The sequence below is a fragment of the Hordeum vulgare genome, chromosome 1H (assembly GCF_904849725.1).
Source record: "Hordeum vulgare subsp. vulgare chromosome 1H, MorexV3_pseudomolecules_assembly, whole genome shotgun sequence".
Classification (NCBI taxonomy): domain Eukaryota; kingdom Viridiplantae; phylum Streptophyta; class Magnoliopsida; order Poales; family Poaceae; genus Hordeum; species Hordeum vulgare.
The window spans coordinates 8873607-8886929 of NC_058518.1; the positions used below are offsets into that span (position 1 = coordinate 8873607).

Consider the following 13323-nt stretch of genomic DNA (forward strand, 5'->3'; position numbering starts at 1 on the left):
AGGGGAGTAGGATGCATGCATGCTGCATACATCCATGGACCATTACGTACTACCAGTACAGTATCTTCCAAAGTTGCAATCAATATCAGTGTACTTTGGGACAAATCTGATGTGGTGTCACTGTTCTTTTGTATCTTCTCGCTGGCGCCACCTTAGCTGGTTTGGGACCGGTTTCTACTCTGTGAAAACCCGAAGAAGAAAAAAAAGGGGGTCAAGATCTCAAGCGCTGCATCTCCTCTGAAAGTGACCAGCAAAAACACCATCTATCTTGCTGGTGTGATCATGGCTGCACCTGCTGCATGGGTGCATGCATCCCCTGAACATGGTGGCATTGGAGGGTGGGCAATGTCGCTGCCCACTGTAACACAGATCCGAATTCTGTGTGCAGCAGACTGACTGATCAACCAACCAGCTCAGGTTTTCCAGCACCAGTACACAGATTCAGATGCAGGAGAGAAAAGTTTTGGAGGGGGACACAGAAATCTGGGGGCATGTGATGGAAGCTACTGGAGGCATGTGTTGCTGCTGCAGGTACATAGAGATACTGTTCATCATCAATCATCATTGGGCACTCCAGATCTGCTGATGGGACTGAGTGAGCCAGTGGAGACTTCCATGCTCCATGCCACACTTGCACTTAACAAATGGATAAAAATGTGTTAGTGTGTGTGTGTGCATGATCATGGCCATAGAGATGAATGAAATGTGCACAGAGAGAGAGAGAGAGAGAGAGAGTACAGCTCTGAGGCTCTGGAAGAGCATGTGAGCCAGGCATGATGTGAAGGAATAATTGAGCATTACGTTTTGTGATGAATGCAGGTGAGCAACAGCTCAAACACCGTCATGCGGCCAAGAAAGTTGACAATACAAAAAAAAAGGGGGGGGGGGGGATCGAAAGGAAAAATATGCACTTCTTATGAATCAATTTCTTTGGCATTATGATGGTATCCGAATGATTTGACTCGCTGGGCGCGGAAACCTTCCGTTGACTTCAAAAACCTCCAGACAGGTCGCACCGGGAGCATCGTATCGTACCATATGTAGGGCTTGGCTGGCTGACTAATCCACAGGCACCTGCAGCAGCTTCTCCATTGAAAAAAAAGGAAGAGGAAACGGCGAGGCCAATCTTGCACAGCAATGATTTCCAAAGAAGGAACGAACTCCCTGGCGGTGCCGGTACCTAAAATAAGACGCGGCGAAGATGTACATGGAGGAGTCATAGCTTCTTCTGATCCGCCTTCAAGCGGCACCTGGTTAAGGTTTCCTCACGATGTTGTGCGGGCACCCCGTTTAAGATCACCTCTATGTCAGCCTTGTGTTTTCTTCGCAGCGCAATGAGCTCCTCCTTCTGATTGGCCAACAGATCTGCCAGCTTTTCGTTAAGATCTGCTGTGAGATGACTGCCGTCTGAAAGATGAGAGCTAGTGCCAACAGAAGCCCCTCCCGAGTTCCTGTTGGCCACGTCTGGGTTTGACAAGCCCACCGACGATGATATTCGCTCACAGATACCTTCTACATTGTTGTTTTTCAATGTCCCATTTGGCATGTTATCATCGGTCCGCTGGTCCTCCGCCAAGTGAGGCATTTCAATATCTCTTCTGGGTGAGTCTGACCAGTATTTTCGGCCAGAAGGAAGCTGCTCCTGTGTAAAACCATTATTTGTTGCATCAACCTCATTACGAAGCTCGGAAGTCTCGTCGTTATCAGATTCCGAATTATCAGTCTCAGAATGAGCTCCTTCATCCACTTGGTTGTCGACTGATTCATCAAACGCCCATTCAGGAATATGCGCCTGTATTTCAGCATCTATCATTTCTGCAATCGCAGTGACATCTTGGTCCGTGAGATCTAGTTGCACAACCATCTCAGTAGCAACACTGATTGAAGTGTCTGCTTCAATGTCGAAGGGAAAATGGATGTTCTGGGCATGACCTGCATATTGCGATTGAAAATTTGTATAAAATGCAAGCACCTAATTAGCTATATAATAACAATAATAAAAATCGATTACCACGATAAATACCTGTTGAATCCGCAATCCGTAGTTTCAGAAATATTGTATTCAGGTCCTTCCGCTGACTCTCAACGGTAATTATTCGACTAGTCGCAGCATGTCGATTCCTATTGCCATGTATGTAGCTTTCACTTGGATGTGATTCCCCCGTGCTACCTGCATTCCACCATAAAATTGAAATATGAAAAGGAGGAAACCTCATCAGTGAGCTTGTGTTCGGATTGCTGTGAGGTCATTGAGCTTCTACCCGTTCGTCCCCGGGAGCCAACAGAGGATGCTGCTCTGTAATTCGCACTTGGGTTCGAACTGCCAGCAGCATCTAGTATGTTTATTGTAACGTTACATGGGGTAGACAACAACTTTACTAAATTATGCATCTGTGGTTTGAGATATATCTCCAGTTCAGTCAATTACCTGATGTATTAGTATTTGACTGTACCGGATAGAAGATTCTTTCCTCGTCAACATCTAGGAGAAAAGGATCCACCAATAGTTCTTCTGCTGAGAGCCTTTGGGAAGCTTGGGCTATGCATTTCTCTATAAAGAATTTTACTTCAGGATCCTCAATCTTAGCCAGTGAACCAGGCTTTTCACCCTGTAATACAAGAATCAAGAGATTAAGACAGTCAGACACTGGCCTATTTGATAAGACATTCCACAGTAACAATCAGCCCGGAAGTGCCTAGTATGTGCGTACCATAAATAATGAAACAGACACTTATAAGTTATGGTAGAGCAGAGGAATTATCATTCCAAAACACCTGCATCTACATCTTGCCAGTGTGCTTTAAGCCTTTAACACAAATTATTATGTACTCTTACTCTTAGAAGTTGGATATTTTTAGTAGTAAGATTTGTTGGATCTAATCTGACAGATTGTATAAAAGCTTAACTCTATTGGTAGCTCAACAGTATAGATTACAATCCTATGCAAAAGGCGATGAATGGAAAAACAGATAAGAGGCCTACGCTTGCAAACACATTTACTGTCAAATACTACACAACTGAAGAACCAGACGTCCCATATTAAATGATACTTGTTCTTAAAAGTATCTGCCGTTTTTATACTATGCAAGACAATTCTTGCGACTATACCAATAATCTGGAAGACAAATGATATTCTGCCAAATAACATTTTAAAACGCTGTCAACCCTAAAATCATTTTATTTTTATGCTTCTGAAAAATAGAATCAACCTGAAAAATATAAGAGAAAAACATAACTGTAACACTTAGGAAATTATGATTGTTGTATGCCATTTGATGGTATGTGTATACTGTAATAGAAAGAATGTTAGCATTGCCCAGATGATGAACTCGCAACTATCAAGATAAATGGGTCAGTGAGAGCAGTAATAATCATGTAGCAACTGTATTTTTTATGTCACTTTATTGTCTAAAATTATCAGGAAAAGAACAATGAAATATAACACAGAGCATAAGCAGACTAACATCGGAAACTTTCTTGTATATCTGTGCTGCATTGGAGCATTCACAATATGGGTACTCAAATGTAACAAGCTCCAGTAAACACATCCCAAATGCATAAATGTCTACAAGCTCGTTGTATTCTTCATCATAGAGTTCCGGCGCCATGAATTCAGGTGTGCCTATAAAAGGACAGAGACAACATGAGAAAGACCCAACTACAAATTCAGAAGAACAAACATAGATTTACGTAACTGAATCGGTTACCAATGATGCTATGAGCTGAACGTGCATTGTCTAGGATGGTTGCTAATCCCAAGTCTCCAATCTTTACTTCACCCTGGTTTCCATTCACAAATATGTTATCGCACTTCAAGTCTCTATGGATTATGGGTGGATCATGGCCATGGAGGTACACTAGACCACTCAAGATTTGCCTTGACCATTTCTTCAAAGCTCTAATGTCTACCTTCTTGTGCTTAATACGGTACCTAAGAAGACAGGGCAATGAGGAAAATATTCAGTGACAGCTTAGGCATCTGAAAAGACATAAGATATATGATATATATCCAGCACGTTGATTTAGTTTCTGCTAATAGTGCTTCCTCTGCTTATTGGCGCGACCTGCTAGGATCAGAATTATGTGTTTGGGAAAACGCAACACGCTAATTTTTAATCTATGTCCTAATGATGGCAATATAGTGTTAAAGAAGGTGACGTAGCAGCTAATTACAAGTGTTCAAATTTATTAAAAAACTGTAGTCAGGAGGGGGCATGAGAGAACGGACTGGCGCAATGTTCCCGATGTGAAGACTTCTGTGATGAAGTTTATGTTGTTGTTTTTCTTGTCAAGCCATGAATTGTAGAACTTGATTATGTTCTTATGCTTGAGTGTCTTAAGCAACCGCACTTCTGATCTCAGCCTCTCTAAATCATCATTGTTCCGTAATATATCGCCCACTTTGATCTGGTTCCAAGCAACTTCTAGCCCTTCCAGTTGATCAAAAGCCTTGTAACTATATCGACAACATCTGAATTAAGGATTCCAAGTCCATAGAAAGATTTGTGCAAATAAAATTAGAAAGTACTCCCTCTGTAAAGAAATATAAGAGCGTTTAGATCACTACAGTCTTATATTTCTTTACGGAGGGAGTAGAAGAACATTATAATGGGGCTTGTATGTTCTAGCTCTGGACATAGCATGCAAGACTGCAAGTTGGAACATCTAAACTACTTGTCACGCTGTTGCATCAGGATTGCACAAGCACAACCAAATGAATTGCTCACATGAAAACTACATAACCTTGACAACATCAGAAACATGCAATAAAAATGTGTGGTTATACAAGCTTTGTCAACAATTAACATCGAAAACAGAAAGTACAGCTCGAAACTTGCACTAAAACGGCACGATTTAGTGTTGAGCATCTCAATTTGTCAAAGAGTGGCGACAGTTATGCACATACAGTCAGCAAACCTTCCACACAAGTGACAACACAGCCAAGTAATGAAAACTCGAATTCAGTCAAAATTAGGCATATATAATTGCCATATCATCATTCTCAGAAGGACATCAACGAGTGTATGCCAACCAAATGCACAGCAGGAAATGGAAACTTTGAAACAACAAATGCATCCAGAAGTTGCAGCTGGGGCGTGTCTTGTGTGCACACTGTAGGGTGCAGAGGATGGGAGATTATTCTTCCATTATAAAAAAAAATATCCAGGAATCACAGCAGGTCAATGGCAGCTAAAATCCCATTCAAACGAAGAAGAAATAGCAGACGTAAATACCAAAACTACAGCCGAAATCAACACATCACTGGGCATATGAGACCGTTGCAGATTGCAAAAGCTTGCGCGGACTTTGTGAAAATTGAATCTTAACCAAGCAGGACAAGGCAAACAACCCCAGACAGAAAAAAAAAATCAGAAATACGAAGAAAAAAAATGACAAGTAATCACAGCAGGTTAATGCAAGCTAAATTCACATTCAGGCGAAGAAGAAGAAATGGCAGGTTTCTGCAGAGGGTAGATAGCATTCACCCACCCACCGTAGATAGCAGGCAATAATACCAAACTTAAGCAGAATTCAATGCATCAGAAGGCATATGGGAAAGTCATATCATTCATAGAAGGACAGCAACTACTGTATGCCAGCCAATGCGCAGCAGGAAATGGAAACTTTCAGGTGACAAATGGAATCAGAGCTGGGTCGTGTCGACCGCAGAGGTCTTGCGATTATTCTTCCATTATATACAAAAAAAACTCGAGCAATCACAGCAGGTCAATGCCAGCTAAACTCCCATCTAAACGAGGAAGAAATCACGGGTTTTCGCACAGAGGAGATAGATATCATTGAAACCCCTGACATACTAGGCACATATAGATACCAAAAGTTGAGCAGATTATCAACGCATCACAGTGCACGCGCGACTGTTTCGAACAGCGAAAGGGCCCCGTGGACCGGGTAAAAAACCGAATCTTGGCCAACCAGGAGGAGTCAAACGGCCCCCGGGAAACGAATCGAGCGGCGCGGAAAGGATACACCGTCTTGAACGCGCCCTTGCCGAGGACCTCCGTGTACTGCATCAAATCAAAGAAACGAAACAGGGGGCGCCGTCCGCCGGATCAGCAGGTGTTGAGGACGGGGTCGCGTGGAGGGGGGTGGGGAGAGGGAATGAATGGGCGGTGGAGGAGGTCGGATCGTTACCCGTCCGTAGCGGGCGGTGGGGTCGACCTCGGCGAACTCCGGCTCGGCGTCCGTCTCCGGCGGCGGCGTGGGAGGCATGTCCCCGCCCGGCGATCCGCGGTTGAGGGAGGGGTGGGGCGGGGCGGGGCGGTGGGTGGTTGGGGTCACAGGAGTCTCGCGGCGGGAGCAGGCTTTGTGGCGCCCATGGCGGCTGAGTCACGGTCACGGCGATCTGAATGGAGAGGGGAGAGCTGGCAGAAATGGTGGTCCGTCGGAGTGATGGGGAACTCTGGCCGTGGCCGTGGGCGTGGGCGAGGCCGCAAGTGGAGATTTTTTTGTTCCTCCGTCCGAGGCTGCAAAAGCCTGCTCGCTTTTAGCCCATTTACGGGCCGTACCGAGTCCGGGAAAACCGGTTTCTTATTTTGAGACGGAGGGAGTATGATTTTACCGTTCACTCCATATTAACGTTGCCAAATCACCCATCTTTTTCAGATAGGGGGTGCCGGGAAATGTTCAAGGGGAAATCAAGGGTCTGCTCAATGTCCCTAATGAAACCTTAAATCCAGAAAAAATCTTTTATTTATGCAAAAAACAACATCATGGTAATTCTGCTGAAAACGGCGTCAGTCCGGGTTAGTTCCATTCAAATCATGCAAATTAGAGTCCAAAACAAGGGCAAAAGAGTTTAAAAAAGTACATACGACGAAGACGTATCAGTCATCATAGCTTCTGACTCCAAGCAAACGGTTGCAGATATAAAGAAGGGTGCAAAAGGGCGGAACGGCTCCATAGTCCATGAAATTTCCCTTAGCGCTACTCTTTTTCATTGTAATTTTTCTTTTGAAGGTCGTGCTGCTAATACTGAAGCACATAAACTAGCCAAGTATCCGCTTGCTTTGGGTCCGGGGCGACACATTTGGCTGGGACAACCCCATGATCCGCTTTGTATCCCACTAAATGTGGCTTTTGATGAATAAAATTGGTCTTACCCCTCAAAAAAATTATAATAATTCCCCTCAAATTACTTTGTAAACTTTCCAGTCAGATAAAAAGATTCTTTTCTTTCTTTCTCCGGAAGAAAAGAAAGGCAATCTAGATCTCGTGTGGTGCTACCAGCCTTCCGACGGCTTTCCTGCATTGATAACCTTCCAGTCGTCGAGGGTGAGGGGGTCATGCGGACCCGTGTACCTATAGTGTTGGTTTTCGGTCGGTCACTCGACACGTCTTGGCTCCGGCTACGGTGACGGTAGCCGTGAATAAAAGTAGTCCAAACCATCCTTCAGCGTGGCGTTCTGTTTCTCTGGTCGGTGATGGGGTCTTGATGGTGGTTTGTTGAAAAGGGGATGTTGTGGTGGCAACATCCCTGTGGTGGACTTGCGTCGTCGAGCTACCCTGCTGAACGGGTTTTGCTCTGTCACTTGTGCCGAGCTCGGGAGTTAGTTCAAAAGAGGATGAGGACGGTGATCTATGTCCGGCGACAGCTGGAAGACGATGGATCATGTATTGGGTTCATGGTTGGTGGCTGGCGGATCTGGTTTCCTCTTCGATGTCATCACGCAAGGATGCCACATTTAGAGCTCAATGGCATGTCCGGGGGTGTTGCCTGATTAAATTCTTTCTGGAACAATGGATTTTCCTTTTGTGAGCTACCCTGGAGATACGAAAAGTTTGTGGTTAGTGATGGAACCACGTGGACTTCGGGTGAAAATGTGATATGTGTCATTTTCATTCAACGCTTGTTGTGGTGACAGCGGGGGCAGGTGACAGACGTTGGTTTCAAGCTGAGTTGATTCTTCGGTCTCAATTGTAATTTTACTTCTTGGTTGTGGGTCCTTTGTGCAAAAGCTAAGATTCTGTTATCATAATAGTTCTATCAGGTTGGTGACGGACTCTAAATAGAAGCTTCATTGCCTCCCCTTTGGCTCTTGGGCTGGGAGGAAGAAGAGAGTTCGTCGTTTCCCCAAAAATATTGATGGACCGGTGATGAAGACTAACAAACAACCTCCATAGCATGCGCCAAAGTCTCTCCACGGCCACCATATCAATGATGAGCTCCAACCCAACCTACAATTTTTATCTCTGTGCGGGTCCCATGCCATTTGCCCACCTCCACGGCGGTTCCAAGAAGCAAGGTCGAGCGAACGACCTCCTTCGAAGAAGAATATCAAGGACTATGTGTTGGGGAACGTCGCATGGGAAACAAAAAATTTCCTACGCGCACGAAGACCTATCATGGTGATGTCCATCTACGAGAGGGGATGAGTGATCTACGTACCCTCGTAGACCGTACAGCAGAAGCGTTAGAGAACGCGGTTGATGTAGTGGAACGTCCTCACGTCCCTCGATCCGCCCCGCGAACAATCCTGCGATCAGTCCCACGATCTAGTACCGAACGGACGGCACCTCCGCGTTCAGCACACGTACAACTCGACGATGATCTCGGCCTTCTTAATCCAGCAAGAGAGACGGAGAGGTAGGAGAGTTCTCCGGCAGCATGACGGCGCTCCGGAGGTTGGTGATGACCTTGTCTCAGCAGGGCTCCGCCCGAGCTCCGCAGAAACGCGATCTAGAGGAAAAACCGTGGAGGTATGTGGTCGGGCTGCCGTGGAAAAGTCGTCTCAAATCAGCCCTAAAACCTCCGTATATATAGGTGGGAGGGAGGGGGCCTTGCCTTGGGGCTCAAGGGGGTCGGCCGAGTCCAAGGGGGAGGACTCTCCCCCCCCCCCCCCAAACCGAGTTGGACTAGGTTTGGTGGGAGGGAGTCCCCCTTCCTTCCCACCTCCTTTTTTTTTCTTTCTCTCTTGATTTTCTTCTCCTTGGCGCATAGGGCACTTGTGGGCTGTCCCACCAGCCCACTAAGGGCTGGTGTGTCTCCCCCAAGGCCTATGGGCTTCCCCGGGGTGGGTCCCCCCCCGGTGAACTCCTGGAACCCATTCGTCATTCCCGGTACATTCCCGGTAACTCCGAAAACCTTCCGGTAATCAAATGAGGTCATCCTATATATCAATCTTCGTTTCCGGACCATTCCGGAAACCCTCGTGACGTCCGTGATCTCATCCGGGACTCCGAACAACATTCGGTAACCAACCATATAACTCAAATACGCATAAAACAACGTCGAACCTTAAGTGTGCAGACCCTGCGGGTTCGAGAACTATGTAGACATGACCCGAGAGACTCCTCGGTCAATATCCAATAGCGGGACCTGGATGCCCATATTGGATCCTACATATTCTACGAAGATCTTATCGTTTGAACCTCAGTGCCAAGGATTCGTATAATCCCGTATGTCATTCCCTTTGTCCTTCGGTATGTTACTTGCCCGAGATTCGATCGTCAGTATCCGCATACCTATTTCAATCTCGTTTACCGGCAAGTCTCTTTACTCGTTCTGTAATACAAGATCCCGCAACTTACACTAAGTTACATTGCTTGCAAGGCTTGTGTGTGATGTTGTATTACCGAGTGGGCCCCGAGATACCTCTCCGTCACACGGAGTGACAAATCCCAGTCTTGATCCATACTAACTCAACTAACACCTTCGGAGATACCTGTAGAGCATCTTTATAGTCACCCAGTTACGTTGCGACGTTTGATACACACAAAGCATTCCTCCGGTGTCAGAGAGTTATATGATCTCATGGTCATAGGAATAAATACTTGACACGCAGAAAACAGTAGCAACAAAATGACACGATCAACATGCTACGTCTATTAGTTTGGGTCTAGTCCATCACGTGATTCTCCCAATGACGTGATCCAGTTATCAAGCAACAACACCTTGTTCATAATCAGAAGACACTGACTATCATCGATCAACTGGCTAGCCAACTAGAGGCATGCTAGGGACGGTGTTTTGTCTATGTATCCACACATGTAAATGAGTCTTCATTCAATACAATTATAGCATGGATAATAAACTATTATCTTGATACAGGAATTATAATAATAACTATATTTATTATTGCCTCTAGGGCATAATTCCAACACTATGGGCTTGTTGCATCACTAGTATAAAAATGAGCTTTGCACGCGGGTTTCGTATATGGGTCGACAGTAGTTACCCAATCCAGTTGAAAGTCTATGTCAGTAATACATGGGACTTCAGATGCCTCGAATGCTTAGAGCACTACATGAGCCATTCTAGTGGCTTTATTTAACTTTCTCGAATCAATTATCATTCCATAATCAGTCACAATCCTTTGTGGGATAAGTTCATTTTTATCATTACGAACAACTATAATACCTCCTGTATTAGGGACACAATAAAGAAGACTTACCCATCTACTATTAGCTATAGGATAAATTATACCTGCTTCTAGAATCTTTAATATTTCAGTGCTTACCACTTCCTTCATCTTAGGATTTAATCATCATTGATGATCAACAACTGGTTTAACATCTGCTTTCATATTAATCTTGTGTTGACAGAGAGTGGGACTGATGCCCTTAATATCATCAAGAGTATATACAATAGCAGCACGATGCTTCCTCGGAGTTTTTAATAATCTATTTTCTTCATGCTCCGTAAGCTTAGCACTAATAATAACACGATATATCTTCTTCTCGTCAAGATAAGCATATTTCAAATATTGGGTAATTGTTTTAATTCAAACACAAGATCACCTTTAGGTGGAGCAGGGCCTCCTATAATTTCAACAGGCAAATTGTGTTTAAGGATAGGTTGTTGATCAAAGAACATCTTATCTATTTCATTTCTTTCATGCAAGTGCATATCATTTTCATGGTCTAGGAAATATTATTCTAACTATAAAGGTGCTCTACAAGTATCTCCGAAGGTGTCTATTGGGTTGGCATGGATTAAGACTGGGATTTGTCATTCAAATACAACATCACAATAAGCCTTGCAAGCAATATGACTAAGGAGTTAGTCTCGGGATCTTGTATTATGGAACGAGTAAGCAGACATGCCGGTAACAAGATTGAACTAGGTATAGAGATACCGACGATCGAATCTCGGGCAAGTAACATACCGAAGGACAAAGGGAACTGCATACGGGATTAACTGAATCCTTGACATAGAGGTTCAACCGATAAAGATCTTCGTAGAATATGTAGGATCCAATATGGACGTCCAGGTCCCGCTATTGGATATTGACCGGAGAGTGTCTCGGTCATGTTTGCATAGTTCTCGAACCCGCAGGGTCTGGACACTTAAGGTTCGATGACGTTTCGGTATAGTTGAGTTATAGGTGTTGGTGATCGAAGGTTGTCCGGAGTCCCGGATGAGATCCTAGACGTCATGAGGAGCTCCGGAATGGTCTGAAGGTAAAGATTGATATATAGAAGTCCTATTTTGGTCATCAGAAAAGGTTTCAGACTCATCGGTAGTGTACCGAGAGTGCCGGGAGGGTGTCGGGGGACCACCGGGAGGGGTGTGACGACCCTAGGGCTTCATGGGCCAAGAGAGGAGTCAAACCAGCCCCTGGTGGGCTGGTCTAAGCCACCTCTAAGGGCCCATGCGGCTGGAGTGGAAAATAAGGGAAACATACAAAAGGTGGAAAAGGTTTCCAAGTGGAAGGGGGATCCTACTAGGAGTAGGATTGGAGGAGGAGGAATCCTCTCCTCCCACTTTGTCCGACCCAAAGGGGAAGCCCTAGGGCCGGCGATCTCCCTCCTCTCCTTCTATATATACTAGAGTTTTTGAGGGTTTTGACACAACAATAATCAGCCACGTGTTGCCCTCTCTCTAGATCCGTTTCTCCTCTAATCTAGTTTTCAGCGGTGCTTAGGCGAAGACCTACTGGACTAGTTCCACCACCATCACCGTCACGCCGTCGCGCTGCCGGAGAACTCACCTACCTCTCTGCCCCCTCTTGCTGGATCAAGAAGGCGGAGATCATCGTCGAGCTGTACGTGTGCTGAACACGGAGGTGCCGTCCGTTCAGCGCTAGATAGGGACGGACCGTGGGACGGCGACGATTTGGATCACGAAGACGTTCCACTACATCAACCGCGTTTCTTAACGCTCTCCGCTTAGCGATCTACAAGGGTATGTGGATCCGATCTCCCTCTCGTAGATGGTCATCACCATGATAGGTCTTCGTGCGCGTAGTAATTTTTTGTTTTCCATGCAACGTTCTCCAACAGTTACATGATCTCATGGTCATAGGAATGTATACTTGACATGCAGAAAACAGTAGCAATAAAATAACACGATCACATGCTACGTTCATAGTTTGGGTCTTGTCCACCACATCATTCTTCTAATGACGTGATCCAATTATCAAGTGACAACACTTGTCTATGGCTTGGAAAACTTAACCATCTTCGATTAACGAGCTAGTCAACTAGAGGCTTACTAGGGACATTGTTTTGTCTATGTATCCACACATGTATTTGTGTTCTCATTCAATAAAATTCTAGCATGGATAATAAACGATTATCTTGAAACAAGAAATATAATAATAACTATTTTATTATTGCCTCTTGGAAATATTTCCAACAGATTTAGTTATGTTAGCACCGCTGAGAGTTGCACTAGTGAAAATATGAAACATAACCTTTTGTGCTCACTTTTGTCATTTGTTACCTTGTTGATTTTATATTTTTAAATTACAAAAACCCATATTTACTATTCATACTACATTCCTATCACCACCACTTCGCCGAACTAGTGCATTTATATAATCTGTCATTGTATTATGTATGTTGGGGACACAAGAGATTTCTTATATTTAATTACAAGGTTGTTTGAGAGAGACCATCTTCATCCTACACCTCCCGCGTATTAATAAATCTTAGGTCATCCACTTAAGAAAATTTTGTTATTGTTCTACAAAACTCTATGCTTGGAGACCCAACAAAATTTTCAGGGCCCGTGCGTTGCAACGGGAGAAAAATAATTATAATCTTCAAGGATGCTGATCATATTACGTCCTTCAAATTTTAGGACATTTCTTGAAATGCATGAACATTTTTTGAATTAGCAAACATTTTTTTCAATTGCACTCAAAAAATAATACACAAACTTTTTTCTCAAAATCATGGACTTTTATTGTTTTCACCAACATTGTTCTCAAAATTATGAACATTTTTTTGAATATGGTAATACTTTTACAAATATCCCAAGCATTTTTTGAATTCACAAACATTTTATGTTTTCTTCAAAATTCTATTTCAAAATTCTCAGTTTTATAAGTTGCAAAAGTTTTTCAAAAGTCGTTATT

At 44.1% G+C, this 13323-nt stretch overlaps 1 protein-coding gene across 3 annotated transcripts; it reads right to left on the reverse strand.

The window, feature by feature from the left end:
- Positions 1 to 774: 774 nt before the first annotated feature.
- LOC123439193 (probable serine/threonine-protein kinase WNK2) lies at positions 775 to 6464 on the reverse strand. Of its 3 annotated transcripts, none has more exons than XM_045115969.1 (9): positions 6155 to 6464; positions 5990 to 6027; positions 4230 to 4457; positions 3697 to 3932; positions 3466 to 3623; positions 2429 to 2609; positions 2262 to 2333; positions 2024 to 2170; positions 775 to 1932 (listed from the first exon to the last, which is right to left on the reverse strand). In XM_045115969.1, exons 1-9 carry the CDS (start codon positions 6230 to 6232, stop codon positions 1217 to 1219), a joined length of 1854 nt encoding a protein of 617 aa, XP_044971904.1. In that variant the 5' UTR covers positions 6233 to 6464; the 3' UTR covers positions 775 to 1216. The 3 variants fall into 3 exon arrangements, with proteins under 3 accessions (XP_044971904.1, XP_044971971.1, XP_044972028.1); XM_045116036.1 differs by having other exon boundaries at positions 3709 to 3932; positions 6155 to 6463; XM_045116093.1 differs by lacking the exon at positions 2262 to 2333 and having other exon boundaries at positions 3709 to 3932; positions 6155 to 6462.
- Positions 6465 to 13323: the final 6859 nt, after the last annotated feature.

Bases quoted from the DNA above. Each gene is read 5' to 3' on its own strand.
- LOC123439193 (XM_045115969.1), bottom strand. From the start codon at position 6,232: ATGCCTCCCACGCCGCCGCCGGAGACGGACGCCGAGCCGGAGTTCGCC. The intron at 3,933-4,229 runs GTCCGTTCTCTC...CTGTCTTCTTAG, and splicing joins ACATCGGGAACATTGCGCCA to GTACCGTATTAAGCACAAGA. The intron at 3,624-3,696 runs GTTACGTAAATC...GTCCTTTTATAG, and splicing joins CATCATTGGTAACCGATTCA to GCACACCTGAATTCATGGCG.